The sequence below is a fragment of the Oryctolagus cuniculus genome, chromosome 20 (genome assembly GCF_051225735.1).
Source record: "Oryctolagus cuniculus isolate XC-2025 breed Fujian yellow rabbit chromosome 20, ASM5122573v1, whole genome shotgun sequence".
Classification (NCBI taxonomy): Eukaryota; Metazoa; Chordata; class Mammalia; order Lagomorpha; family Leporidae; genus Oryctolagus; species Oryctolagus cuniculus.
In genome coordinates, this window is record NC_142886.1 from 40,635,618 (window position 1) to 40,649,200 (window position 13,583).

Below are 13,583 nucleotides of genomic sequence, written 5' to 3' on the forward strand. Positions count from 1 at the left end.
CCGCTCCCCTGCGCCGAGCTGAGTAATACGCGAGGCCGCCTACCGTGCAATGGTTCACGGCTAACGAGCACATCCTTAGCTTTCCCAGGAGCCAGATGCCCAGGCAGGGAGCTCGGAAACGGTCCCTGGGGGCTTAAACAATGACTTGGAGGAGACAGGGACACTGGAAGGCACCCGGAGATACTGCTCCTGTGGCCACCTGCTCTCCGGCTCCTACTGCAGGCACCGGGGCCCATACAGCGCCTGCCGACAGCCAGAGGTGACCTGTCCTGCGGGCTCTGGCTGTCCCCCGGAGCTGAGGGGTTCAGCACCCCGGAAGCCCATGGGGACCCTTCCCTGCTTTGCTTTGGTTTCTCTCAAGGGGAGGGGAGGGACAGGCCCACGGGGGTGCCCACACCCCTCCTCGTCGGCCCCTGAGGCCTCTCCACTCCACACACGATTCTCACAGCCACTCTGTGCCAGGGGGAGGGGGGCACAGGGGCTCCAGGCGAAGCTCCCGGACAGGGCAAGTGCTGAGGGCCACGTGTGGCCCCTGGGCGAACCTGCGAGGTGGGAATGTTCACTTCTGTGCTACAGAGATTAAGTGAGAGAGCCGAGTCACCCCCACTGCCAGTGTCTGGTGAGGGCACAACTCAAGCTCGGCTCTCCCCCTCCCTGGCCTGGGCACCCTGAGCTGTGCTGCCTCCCCCGCTCTGCAGCCGCTCCGTCTCCTCCTGGATGGCAGGCGAGCTCCCTCAGATCTGTGCACGGCCAGCGCCCTCTGTCCCGGGAGTCAGGGCTGGGGTGGGGGTGGGGGTCCTCTGCTCGTGTCCGCCGCGCCCCCTGGCTCTGCCTCCCCTCCCACCCTTTGGATGCAGGGCTCCCGAGGGAAAAACGCCCTGGTCGGCAGCACTTGTCTTTCCACCATCCACATGCCCCTCCCACGGCTGATGTGAACCTGCCAAGGGGAGCCACTGCAGGTGGGGCTGTGGAGGGCTGAGCAGACGGGGCTGCTGGCTCCGGCACGCACCGCTGCATCTGCTGGCTGCCAGGGACGGCGAGGCGCCAGCCCCGGAGCAAAGGGACAGAGTGGGCACAGGAGATGCTGGGGCGGCGACAGACCCGGCCCTGTCACACAAAGCACACCGCGGTCCTGACAGTGCTGTGTTGAGGACACAGGGAGGGAGAGGAGGGGTGCGACTCGTTGTGGGAGGCTTAATGCGTTCTTGAGACACCCTCAGAACACTTGCCACACCTGCGAGTCGGGGACGAGGGCTTGGCCTCCTCCCATTCAGTCTCCAAAGCTCACCCAGCAGCCCCGCTCTCGGAGCCCATTTCCCTACAGCCGATTTTCCTGTAAGCCAGCCTGTGTCCCCTGTCATGCTTGCTGGTGGGTGTGTGGGCGGGAGCAAGGAGCTGGAGGGGGCTGCTGTCGGCAAGAGGGGTGGGACTGGAGCTGGCTTCCTTTAATCATTGCCAGGCAGAGGCAGATTTGTCACCTTTGTGTGAGATGCCAGGCAGCAGGTAAAGAACTTAACAGCTTGTGGGAGTTCTAATTAGAGAGCCAATTATAACTCCATTGACCTGCCTTGCTTTGAGAGGCCTGGAGAAACACACTGTCCTTAGGAGGAGGCTGGTTTTGCTTCTGGTTTGTTCTGGGAGATTGCTGCAGGGGTGGCTCGCTTGCACGTTGGTTCCAGCCCCAGGCATCTGTCTGGATCCAGCAGCGGGTGCTGAGGATGAGCGACCCTGCGGGGCCCTGCGTCCCTGCAGCTCGGCTCCCCTGTGTCTGGAGAGAGACACACGGGCTCCCCCACGGGGCAGGCCAGCAGCTTCATCTGGAAGGGCGATGGCCAGCGTTTCAGTGAAGGACCGATGACCACTGACCTCTTGGCGAGGCTGGAAGCCAGACTTATTGTACATGCGTCAGAACCTGTCACTGCTGTTACAGCTGCGGAGAGAATCCTTCCTCCAGGAGCCAGGGCACGGCATGCGCCCTGTACACCTGCAAAGTCCCTGGGGCTCATACACATGCCCACACCTACACCCGAACCTGTGCTCTCAGCCAGGCCCCACCCCCAGGAGGCAGGGCTGGCTGGGGCGGGGGTGGATGCCGACATCCCCTCTCACAGGGAAGAAGCCAGGCTCAGCAAAGCGCAGCACATGCCCCACAGCCCCTCCCTGCCTCCGGCACTCTTCTGCAGGTGGCTTTGTGGACACCACGGAAGTCGCTGCTGGGAACAGGGCCTGCTGCAGCCGCAGGCCGGGGGCAGAGTGGGCTGTTACATGTGTGGCAGAGCCAGGCCCCAGCCCAGCTGCAGCTGGATGTAGAAACCTGCTCCCAAGATCAGAACCTAAACATCGGCTGCTCTCCCTGGGCTACTGGCCTCGGCCTCCTTTCTTTTTTTCTTCTCTGGGATTTATATCCCAGGCACTCTCGTCTCCCCTCTGCTGCCACTGGTGGATGCTGCTTCCCCCGCCCCCCAGCCCACGTGGCCACATCCCGTGGGCCATCTCTTCCAGGCCGGCCCAGGTCACCCCTCTCAGCACGACCACTCAGGCCTCCCAGTATCCATCCCAGAGCCAGCCCTCCTGTGCCCCTCTGGTTGAAGGCATCTTGTCTGCCCAGGCACTAAAGCTGAGGCCTGGGTCAGCCAGCCCTTCACTCCCCTTGCCAAGCGTGGGCGGCCCACACGTTTCCTGTAGCAGAGCCCTCGGCAGGCCGCACAAGCCCCTCAGTCTGCCCTCCAAAGCTTCCAGAGCGAGCTCTCCCAAACGCGAGGCTGATCGCATCAACTCACTGGTTTAAACTTGATCATGAAAAACCTCAAGCCTGCAGCCAAGAAGCAAGGCTAACACCACGGACAGCTGTGCACACTCATCCCCTCAGCATGGCAACCGTGAACCTCTGTCCCCTCTGTGTCGTCAGCATTGGGGGTGAGGGTCAGCGTGCTCATAGCAGTTTACAGACATGGGGAGGTTTCATCCCGGAGTACTTCAACTAAGGACGTTTCTCACCCAACCACGGCGCCATAGCACAGCTAGACACCAAGCAGGACTTCGATGCCACCATCTGCCACCCGTTGCCAGCTCATGTCTCCAGCCATGTGTGGTCTCGCCGACAGCTGGCTTATTACTTCACATTCATCTGTCCCTGGACTTGAACGAGAGCCTGAACCTGCACTGTGTTGCTAGAACACGGCCCGCAAGCTCCGGTCACGCGTGCGCTGCACCAGCTGCCTGTCAGAGCCCCCAGCTTATGGGAGCTCCTGCCCCTCCCTCTGGACGGCAAGGCAGTGCCAGAGGGGAGGCCAGGGTCACGTCTGTGTCCCCAGCACCGAGTCTGGCACCCAGCACACAATGAGGCCCCCGCCGCCTGCCTGTACCATCGTGTTAATCCTTCCACGCTCACCAGGAGACGGGCTCCCTGAGTCAGCAGCGAGGGACTGAAGGACTGCGCTTGGAGGGGGAGCGGGAACAGCACTGCCACCACACAGGTGCTCACGCCCAGCCTTGCGCAGGACTGATCCGTGACGTTCGGAAATGCTCCCAAGGCGTTCCTGCCTTGGCTCTGTTAGGACCTGCTGGGGGCCCAGAGGTTGGACACTCAGTGATTTGGGCACATCTGTTGTTCCTTCCTCCCTCAGAAGACCCGGCCCCACCCCTTGGCAATAGGAAGGGTGCCCCGGGTGAGCCTGGGGACTGCGTCTGCGCTCAGAAATCAGCATGGCAGGAGGGAGACTTCCAGGTCGGCAGAGAGGCAGGAGGACAGACTTCTCCCAGGAGGATGGGGCGGGGCCCAGCAGGCGCTGCCTGGGGAGGGGCCCGAGAAGTCCTGCCCCCCATCACAGCAGGGGGCCAGTCCCGGGGGAGGGGGCAGGGTCTGCCCTGCAGCAGTCCAGAGAGCTCTTTCACATCCACCTCATGAAGCCACTGCTACTGCCCCATTTCACAGGCACGGGACCTTCAAAACTGAGATCAGGGGTTCACGTGGGTCTTTCCTTCCCCTGTCTGGCCTCAGTTTCCCCATCTGCAAAAGGAGTGCTTGAGGAGTGGCACTGTGGTGTAGTGGGTAGAGCCGCTGCCTGCAGTGCCAGCGTCCCATACGGGCTGGTTCGAGTTCTGGCTGCTCCGCTTCAGATCCAGCTCTCTGCTATGGCCTAGGAAAGCAATAGTGGATGGCCCAAGTCCTTGGGCCCCTACATCCGTGTGCAAGACCTAGAAGAAGCTCCTGGCTCCTGGCTTTGGATTGGCTCAGCTCCGGCCTTTGTGGCCATTTGGGGAGTGAACCAGCAGATAGAAGACTTCTCTGTGCCTCTGCTTCTGTAACTCTGCCTTTCAAATAAAAAAAAAAAAAGTAAGTTAAAAAAAGGAGTGCTTGGTTAGGGAATTAAAATGGGATTCTAAACCCACAACACCTGGCGAGCATTAGGCCTGAGGGTTTCCATCTGCATCTTTTTTTTTTTAATATTTATTTTATTTATTTGACAGGCAGAGTTACAGAGAGAGGTAGAGACAGAGAGTAGGCGAGGTCTTCTGGGACCAGCTCTCAGTGATGGGAAAGCAATCGAGATGTGAGATGGGCTGAACCTGTAGGCCAGGTGGGCCCCACATGCCACCTTTCCAGGCTGGCTGAGGTCAGAGGCTGCTGGGGAAGCCAGGGAGGGGCACAGGGGAAGAGGAATCTGCAACCTTCCGGGTCTGAGACACAGAAAACCCAGGAAAGTGAAACCTAGCAGCCAGATCCAATCCAGGGAGCACGGACCATGGCAGAGCCCAAGTGTCAGCTCCGGCTGGAATCGTGGGGCAGATTTTCTAAGGATAAATGGCTTGGATAGAGTAGGTCAGATTCTTCAATGATTTTAGATAATAATTACTAATGAGAGACTGAACTGCACAGCCCATAATTAGTCATCCAAGACTCCAAAACCGAAAATGAAATAAACACAGAAATCATTCTGTCTTTAGGCTGCAGGGAAAGCAACGCCTGGTGATACCAGGCGCCATGGGGCTTGTGCTGCGGGGCCTGACGGCGTCTGTGCGTCTGTCCTGGCGAGAGCAGAGTGGCCGATGCCTCCCTGCCCAGCACAGAGACAAGTTTGGCGGCAGAGGGATGCCCAAGCCAAGGAGAAGCAGCTGCCGGGAGCAGCCCCACAGTGCAGGAGGGGGCACGCACAGGAGCCACAGCCGAGCAATGGTCACGTGGCTGCAGAGCCAAGTCCTCCACCCCCAGGGATGTGCTTTCTGCTGCAAGGAGGACACACGTGCCCAGCAACCAGAAGAGAGCGCCAAGGTACAAACAGGCAGTTTCAAAAGGATGCGAGGTGCTACAGCAGAAGTGACCCGTTCTACCCCAGGCGGCTGCCAGTGCCTCCCGCTCAGTCCTCTTTGCTGGGTTTGCACCCCTGACTGCAGCCTCCCCCACTGCCTGAGTCTGGTCATGGCTACCGCGATCATCCAGTGGCCAGCGTGGTCCACCCTCTGACCCGGATGTGAAACGACGGTCTTGGTGCCGTGGAAACATGGACGTCAGCTACAGCAGAGGAGGGGGTGTAACTGCAGCTGCGTGGCCTGGACCCCTGAAGGCTGCCACACCAACACGTGTGACTCAGTGCCTCCAGCCACCCAATGGGGCCACAGGCCACTTCAGCTTCCCAGGTAACTTCCCTGTGGGGCAGGCCCGGGGACTGGCATCTGGCCCCAGGGGAGGGCTTCTGTGGGGAGGGCACGCACAGGTGGCACAGGAATGTGTCCTTCCTCTAGGTGAGCATTCTGGGGGCTGGGCGGCCCCGAGTCTCTCATGAGCATTAGTGCTCTGAGCAACTCCGCAGAGTGTGACCCCATCTGAACTGAGCTGCAGGCTGGGCTTGGAGGCCCACGAGGTGGCAGGCTGCCCTTGCCTGAAGGCCACCCACGGGGCCAGAGAGCAAGGAGCCTGGGCAGACCACTGCGGGGCCCCTGGGACACTGTCCCACGGCAGTCTCCACTACACTTCCCAAATGTGACAAGGAGGCATGTGCTTGGGGACATCAGGATAGGACGTTGGGGGGCAGTCACTGTCTTCTCCCAGGCTCGGGCCCTGCAGCAGGCGCTGTGCACTAGCTGGGGATCTGGCTGTGCCACACACACCTGGCAAAAGCCCTGCCCCACAGCCCAACAGGTACTCCTGAGATCCAGCTGTGAACACACTGACAGCCCACGGCACTAGAGGGGTCTGTGGTCTCACGTGGAACCACGTGGTTGCACCCTCCAGCTCAGCCTCAGGGTCTTTCCTGTCTTCATGGCCAGAGAAGACAGTGCCAGGGCCAAAGCACAGATACCCAGAGCTCTTTGCACACCAGGAGAGTTAACCTGGCTATTTAAAACACCATGTAGGGGCCGGCGCTGTGGTGTAGCAGGTAAAGCCACCGCCTGCAGTGCCGGCATCCCATGAGCGTGCCAGTTCGTGTCCCGGCTGCTCCACTTCCAATCCAGCTCTCTGCTATGGCCTTGGAAAGCAGTAGAAGATGGCCCAAGTCCTTGGGCCCCTGTGCCCATGTGGAAGACCCAGAAGAAGCTCCTGGCTCCTGGCTTCAGACTGGCACAGCTCTGGCCGTTGGCGGCCATTTGGGGAGTGAACCAGTGGATGGAAGACCTCTCTCTCTCTCTGCCTCTCTGAGTAACTCTGACTTTCAAATAAATAAATAAATCTTTAAAAAATGCCATGTAAACATGGTGCAGTGGATTTAAGGTGTGGCCTATGACGTCAGCACCCCATATGGCTGCTGGTTCAAGAGCTGGGTGCTCCATATTCAATCCAGCTACTTGCTGTGTGCTTGGGAAAGCAGCAGATGGTGGTCTAAGTACTTGGGCCCCTGCTACCCACATGGGAGACTCAGGTGAAGCTCCTGGCTCTGGTCTGCAGCCTGGCTCAGTCCTGGCAATTGCAGCCATTTGGGGAGTAAACCAGAGGATGGAAGATTCCACTCCCCCATCTTGAAAAGAAAAATAAAATAAATTTTTTAAAAATGGTATTTTCTGATGATGCCCACCCAGCTTCTGGCTCCTGATCCCCAGCCACTCCCACACCTGGTCTGCGCCGGCCACCGTGCTGTCCAGGCATGGACAGATCAGTGAACAGTGAACAGACTGGGGCAGAGGTCCTCAGCGGACATGTGTTCTGAGCCAGGCTGCCCTCCAGGGCCTGACCTGTGTGGGGATGTCTTCTGTGGCAACCCTGGGGTGGCCCAGAGGGGACGGTGCAGCACAGAGGCCCGGCCCGGCCCCTGGTGAGAGCAGCCAGAAGTCTCTTCCTGAGGACCCCCCATGCCAGCGGGGCCTCCACCCTGCCCTGGACTCCTTTCAGCCTTGGCAGCCTGGGCTCCAGGCGCCCTAGAACATTCATCCAGGGATACTGAGAAGCCTTGGGCCAACACCAGGTCAAGGGCAAATCTTCCTCCTCCAGCCAATGAAACTCAGCCATTCCTGTCCCAAAGGTGTCAGGTGATACAAAGGAGCATCCACCCTGGGTGTGACCCCACCTGTAGTGCACAACAGTAACACTCGAGCTGACGGGTTAACCCACACAGTAACACCGTCAGGGACACCATCATCATCCCCGTTTTACTGCCAAGCAAACGGAAGTCCAGCAGGATTAAGAACTCATTCCAGGTCACACCGTTAGCACGCGACAGCGCTGGGACTTGAACCCACGCAGGCTGGCCCCAGCGCTCTTAACCTCCACGCTGTCTTGTCCCCGAAGTGCTGCACTCTCAAGTGGCTTCGCTGACACAGCCTGACTCCCTCCCTGTGCTGGTTCAGCCGCTGACTAAGGCTCTGACCCGGGGCAGGTCACCAAGGCAGGTTCCTCCATCGGCAAACAAGAAACTCCCCCTCTCGCCGCACAGCTTCAGAACAAACGTGCAGACAGGGTTGTCTGAGGTTTCAGGTGTCATTGCAGATAAAAAGCCGTGTTTGTGCCAAGCGCTGATAATTGTTGAAAGGACATCAAACCATCAAAGGCGCCAGTGTGTGCCATTAGGGAGAGGGAGGGAAGATGGAACCAGCAGCGAAGGCTGACACACCTGCCAGGAAACACTGCTCTTTCCTCTCCACTGCGAGTTTGAACCCCAATCACAGCAAGTAACGGCGGCACAGAGACCGAGGCTTTTGTATGATCGGCCAGCCCGCAGGTGCACAGGCTGGTGACGCCCAAATGCTTCCTAAGCCTTTTCTTCAGGGAAAAGGTTGTACGGCTTAATTTTAACAGCAGTTTTCATTTCTGAAAGAAAACGCAATCGGTAGTGGACGGAGCCCCCTCAATGGCCTGTCACGGAGTTCTGTCTCCTGCCAGTCGCTCTTTCCACGTCCCGGAGGAAACTGACACTTTGGATGGAAGAGATCCTCTCCTGAGATCAGCAAGGGCGCACCGACCCTGCCTCAGTGTGCCTGGGTCTTCCCAGGGGAACAGCAGGGACAGAAGACCTGTTTCTCCCAGGGACGGTTCGAGAGGCACTGGCCGGGAAGTTGTCCCGTGTGTTGGGCCCTGGTCCCCTGACAGACGCACAGATGCAGGCTGCCTGATTCTGGAGAAACACATTTTCACGCTGTTCTCACCCCCAACAGGGCACAGGTTGGACAACGCACAGCCAACCAATGAGATGTGGGACCCAGCAGTTCCCCGCCAAGTCTCACTGAACAGAGGGACAGCGAGCCTCACGGCTGGGCCACGTGAGCTGCCGGAGTGGAGCGGAAGTGCTCCTCCTTGACCCTGGGAAAGCCCTGGCTGCCACCCTGCATGCGTGTTCACACGGTGAACAGCCGCGCCAGCCGGGAGGCAGGGTAAAGGCCGCTCCCACGGCAGGCCTTGATTTGTCGGGTCAGCCTGCAGAGCTGTTACAGCAACTAAGCTGTCACATGCACCCCACTGCACCCCACGCCCTGGTGCTGCCGAAGCCCCCTCCACCAGTGCTTTCTCAGCTCAGCCCACCTCTGCCGTCCTCTGCTGCTGCAGTCCCCTGGGACAGAATGGCAGTGCCACTTCTCAAGGTTTTATATTTGGTGTCGCTCTGGGTTTCTGATGTTTCCAAAAACCTCAGATCCTGGAGAAAGCCCTGGAAGGCAGTCTGCACGTGAACCCCCAGCCTGAAGCCCTCCTGCTTGTGAGAGGTCTGCTGGCTTCCCGTCTATCCACAGAACACGTGCAAGCTCTTTTAGGGCCCCCACGCCCTGCACAGAAAGCTGCATCGGTTCTTAGACACCCCTGATGGAGACTTGACAAACGTGTTCTATCGGCAAAACACGCTCCCAGGCACAAGGATGTATCTTCCTACACACCCTCCCCCAGGCTGCATCCCATCCCCAGGACCCCTTGACATGGAGGCCATTCCTCCAGCCACACTCCTGGGAGCCAGGGCGGGGCCCCACCCCACACTCCCCGAACGCTCTGGAACCCCGCTTCCTCTGGAGGCGGCTTGAAGCTCAGCAGCCCTGGACTTCCCGCTGCCCCCTTCACGGGCCCCAGCCTCATCTTGGGAACATCAGCGCCTGGGAGGTGGCCTCTCTGCACTTCGAATCCAGATTTTTCTCATCGACGGACTGACACTGGTTCTGAAATTCCATGGTTTAGTCCCCAGGCTTGGCAGGGGCAGGGTGGGGTCCTCCGCCCCGCAGGGGACGCATCCCCCTCCTCCTCTGGCTGTGGGGTGGGGCACCTGTCTCACAGGCACCCCTGCTGCCCCTGCCGTGGTTCTCTGCACAGGGCCTTTCCAGCTTCCAGGCATCCTCAAGGCCGCCTGGGGGCTCCTATCCTCTCTTCCTGTGCCGTCCCCTCTCCAAACCGTGGCTGACCTTGGCCATCTGCTTCTGTTCTGCACTCTTCGCAACCTGTCAGATGTGTGGCGGGCAGATCCGAGCGTCCTGCTAGCGCACGGCCTGCCCTGCAGCTCTGCTGGCTCCTGGCCACCTTCTCGCTGCCGAAAGCCCTGGTTCCTTCCCCACCTTCCAGTCTCAGCATTGCCCTCCAGAGTTCAGACTGACTTTATCGGAGGGCAACCAGTCTGTCTCCGCCCTGGCGACTTTGTCCTCGGCTACACGGAGCCTCTGCACCTGCCCTTGGCCTGGGAAGGGGCACCCAGCATGCAGGTCCTTGGGCCCCCAGCCTGCCTTGGACTGCCACACCCCATCCCCCAACTTCGGAATGCAGGAACTGATTTGGAAAAAAAAATTGCTTGGATTTCAGTAATTCACTTTGGGCACTGGGTGCTAAAGGCTTTTTAACAGAGCAGGTAGTTAAATGTAAATATATATACTTAGGCAAAAATAAAATGAAAATAGGCTTTTATTTTCTTGGAAAAGACTCCTCCCCTTGCCAACAACGTGACTTTGTAACTTGCCCCCTCATCAGCGCACTGCCCCCCTCACAGCTGCCCACACTTGGCACCCTGGGGCTCCCCTGGCCTTGTCCTGACTCACCATTGTCACTAAACATACGCTTTCTCTTCTCCCTTCTCACTGTGTGGGACTGTTCACACACACACACACACACACACACACACACACACACACACAATATGCTAAAGCTATTAGACAAGTGTCAGTTTCCCTGGGGTTTAATTTATGTTTCTCTGGCCAAGGGCTGACCTTTGATTTGCTTTCATGACTACCATATGCCCCTGGACCCCACCCTCCGTCACCACGGCTTTGTGACCACGTGACTGGGGCATGTCCTGCACTTACGAGCTGAGAAGTCCACAAGTGTTCTCCGTGGAGCAGGCCCAGCGTGGACCTTCCTCTGCAATTCTCTGAAGTCCCCCGCTGTGACTGCTGTGCCAGACAGCTCCTTCCCTCCCGTCTTCACTGCCACCCCCGGCCTGCCCCGGCCCTGCCCAGCACTGACCCTCGGGCTCGCCTTCCTCTCTGAGAGTTAAGACCACTGCAGAAGCGCCTGCCTCCTGGGGTTTTCTTCCAGGGCCCAAATTCTGCCTCACACTCGGTTCCTTCCCATGAGGCCTCCTTGGTTGGTTCTTTGTTGGTGTCTGGTGCCACGTTTTCAGAATCTTTCCAGTCTTGATACCCGGCCCTCGCTCAGCCTGGCTTGCACAGGCCACCCCCTTGCTCACTCACATACGCTTCCCTGATGCACGTGGCTGCCCCTGTCTCCCTCTGCCACCTCGGGGCCTGGTGCCCTGCCTCTGGCCTGGACTTGACCTCATCTCCCTATGGAGAGCTCCCCCTCACCCCCGTCCCTTCCTTCCTGTCCACTGGGGGCCTGCGTGCAGTCTGGTTTCCGGGAGGATAGACAAGTCCTGGTGTCACTGGCAAGAGACTTCAGCTCTCGTGTTTACTTTGTCTCTGGGACATCTCGGTGCTAACACCCGCCTGTCCACAGGACCGAGGCTCAGAGGGGGATTCTGCCTCAGGGTGTCTTCCCTGCCTCCCTTCCTCCCACCCCCTTTGTTGTGACCCCCCAGGGTCACAAAAACACACATAGGCAAGGGAGGGGTCGTGCCAGCTCAGGGCCAAAGAACCAGGGGAGACCAGGGGCTGCCCCTTCCTGGGCCCGGCAGGCCGAGCGGTGCCAGCAGGATGGGGACCCCCTCCCCTGCACTGCAGCAGGGCTCCCCCAGCTATGGGCTGGGTCCCAGGGGGCAGGCTGGGAAGGACACAGGTCATAGTGCATCATTCATAAGCTTCCCAAGAAACACTGCTCCAGGCCCCCTTGGCCGTCACCCCGGCCGCAGTCACTGGGCGTATGTCTGACGGCAGGAATCTGAGCTGGGCAGGCACACTGCTCTCAGCCTGCCTCCGGTCAGGAAGGGGTTTCACCATATCAGAGCGCAGGGGCAGGGTCTCAAAGTCTACCACTACTCCGCTTTCCCACCAGCAAGATCTCCCAAGGCCTACGTGTCTGGGCCTGGAGGGGCTCAGGCCGCGGCTTGCCCAGGCGCCAGCAGGCATGGCCCTGCCACCAGCCTGGGCCCGCGCTCGCCAGCCTCCCTGCTTGCCCCTCTCAGAAAGGAAAGTGCCTGGCATTTGTCAGGGAGCTCAGGTGTCCTGAAAAGCTCCAAGGTGAAACAGAAAACTCTCGCGGTGCCATTTTCCTCTGCGGTGTTTTGTCTCCTGTGTTCCCCCTGCGGATGAACAAGAACCGCTTCTCTGAATGATTCATAGGCCCCGGGGTGGAAACCCGCTGCCTCTATTTAACACAAAGGCTGGGCTCCTGGCGTTGATTATAGCTCTTCCCCAAGCTCCAGACAAAGCCCGGAGATCCGAAAAGCTCTTTACAAATTCCTCTTACAATAGGGAGACAAAAATTAAAAGCCCAGGTAATATTTTTAATCAAACACACTAATGTTTGGGTAATACGTAAAATTATTTATAAAGCCGTACGGGGCTACAGAATGCTCATAAAAGGAAATGGGGGGGGGGTAGCTGTGAGTACTATAGGGTCTAATTTATCTTTACAACTGAAAAGGACTGCCTTGGCTTTGTAGTTGATAAGCACCCAGTGGGTGCCAGGAACTCCGCTCAGCTCCCCGCTAGGGAAAGCATTTCCCGCAACAGCACAGCAGGGGAAGAACTGGCCCAGCTCACAGGGACCCAAGGCTCCTGGAGGGAGGCTGGGGCCCAAGGCCAGGGGAGCGCAGGTCTAACTTAGAGCCACCTGCCCGGCCCCCAGGAGCGGTCCTGCGGCTTAGCCTCTGCCCCAGCTTGCAGTATTTCACTACTCAGTAGGAAACCATGGACACGCACTCGCCCCGCCTGAGGCTGAAGAGCAAGCGGCCGACCGCACAGGGACCGCGCGCCGCCCCTGGGCCCCTGTGCGGTGCTCGTGCTCTGTCGCACACTGGAGATCACGGGTGCAGGGCTCCTGGGCTGACAACATGGAGGGCACCCCAATCCCATTATGAGGCTTTCCTTTCCACTCAGAGACGTCCTACCGCTAAGAATAAAACAGGAATTCAGCCCCGAGGCCGAGCGTGCAGGCCCAGAGTGGGCAGGGCGGCTCCTCTCCAGCCCTCGGACCTGGCTGACGTTGCAGGCGCCAACTCAGACTCTGAGGGAAGAGAGGGGGCCCGGGGCTTGTGCAGCGCTGCACTCCGGAGACAGACGCAGCTCTCCTGAGACCAGGCTGCTCCCGGCTCACTGAGACAGCGGGGCAGCCACTCCAGGACCTCTCAAAGGTGGTCCTCAGTGAGGGGGCGGCGGGACAACCCCAGGTTCTGTCCGGGCATCCAGAAGAGGGCCATGTGCATTTCTGGGGCCACAGGGCTAGCAGTACGGAAACCGCAGTGACTGAGCAGGGGCCCAGGCCAAGCTGCCGAGGCCCCCAGTTTACAGAGTGCTCTGACCTTGGTACTGACATCCCTGGGGGTGTGCACACCCCTGAGGTGGCTGCTGTGAGCCGTGCAGAGCCCAAGATGACAGTGACAGTCCCTAGGCCACAGAGGGCCTTTATCAGACCCTGGGCCACAGGGTGGCTTGGGCCAGAACCCACTGACCCAAAGCTCTCCCGTGGGACGCTAGGTCAGCTGCTGCCGACTCCTGGGGTGTTACGTGCACTGACGGCAAGTCGGACGGCGTGCTGGCTGCGTGCCCTGTGACGGCTTGGCCAGTCAGGTGCA

At 59.4% G+C, this 13,583-nt stretch overlaps 1 protein-coding gene across 17 annotated transcripts in view; it reads right to left on the bottom strand.

The window, feature by feature from the left end:
- TTC7B (tetratricopeptide repeat domain 7B) overlaps nt 1-13,583 on the bottom strand; it is a 245,535-nt gene that overhangs the window by 15,438 nt on the left and 216,514 nt on the right. Inside the window, exon 21 of one of the 17 annotated variants that reach the window (XM_089322084.1) lies at nt 1,826-12,089. The exons of the other annotated variants lie outside the window; for them this stretch is intronic. Within the exon in view, the coding sequence (XP_089178210.1) occupies nt 11,883-12,089 (207 nt within the window). The 3' untranslated portion in view covers nt 1,826-11,882. Of the gene's footprint in view, nt 1-1,825; nt 12,090-13,583 lie in introns of those variants that run through there. 17 annotated transcript variants of the gene reach the window in all.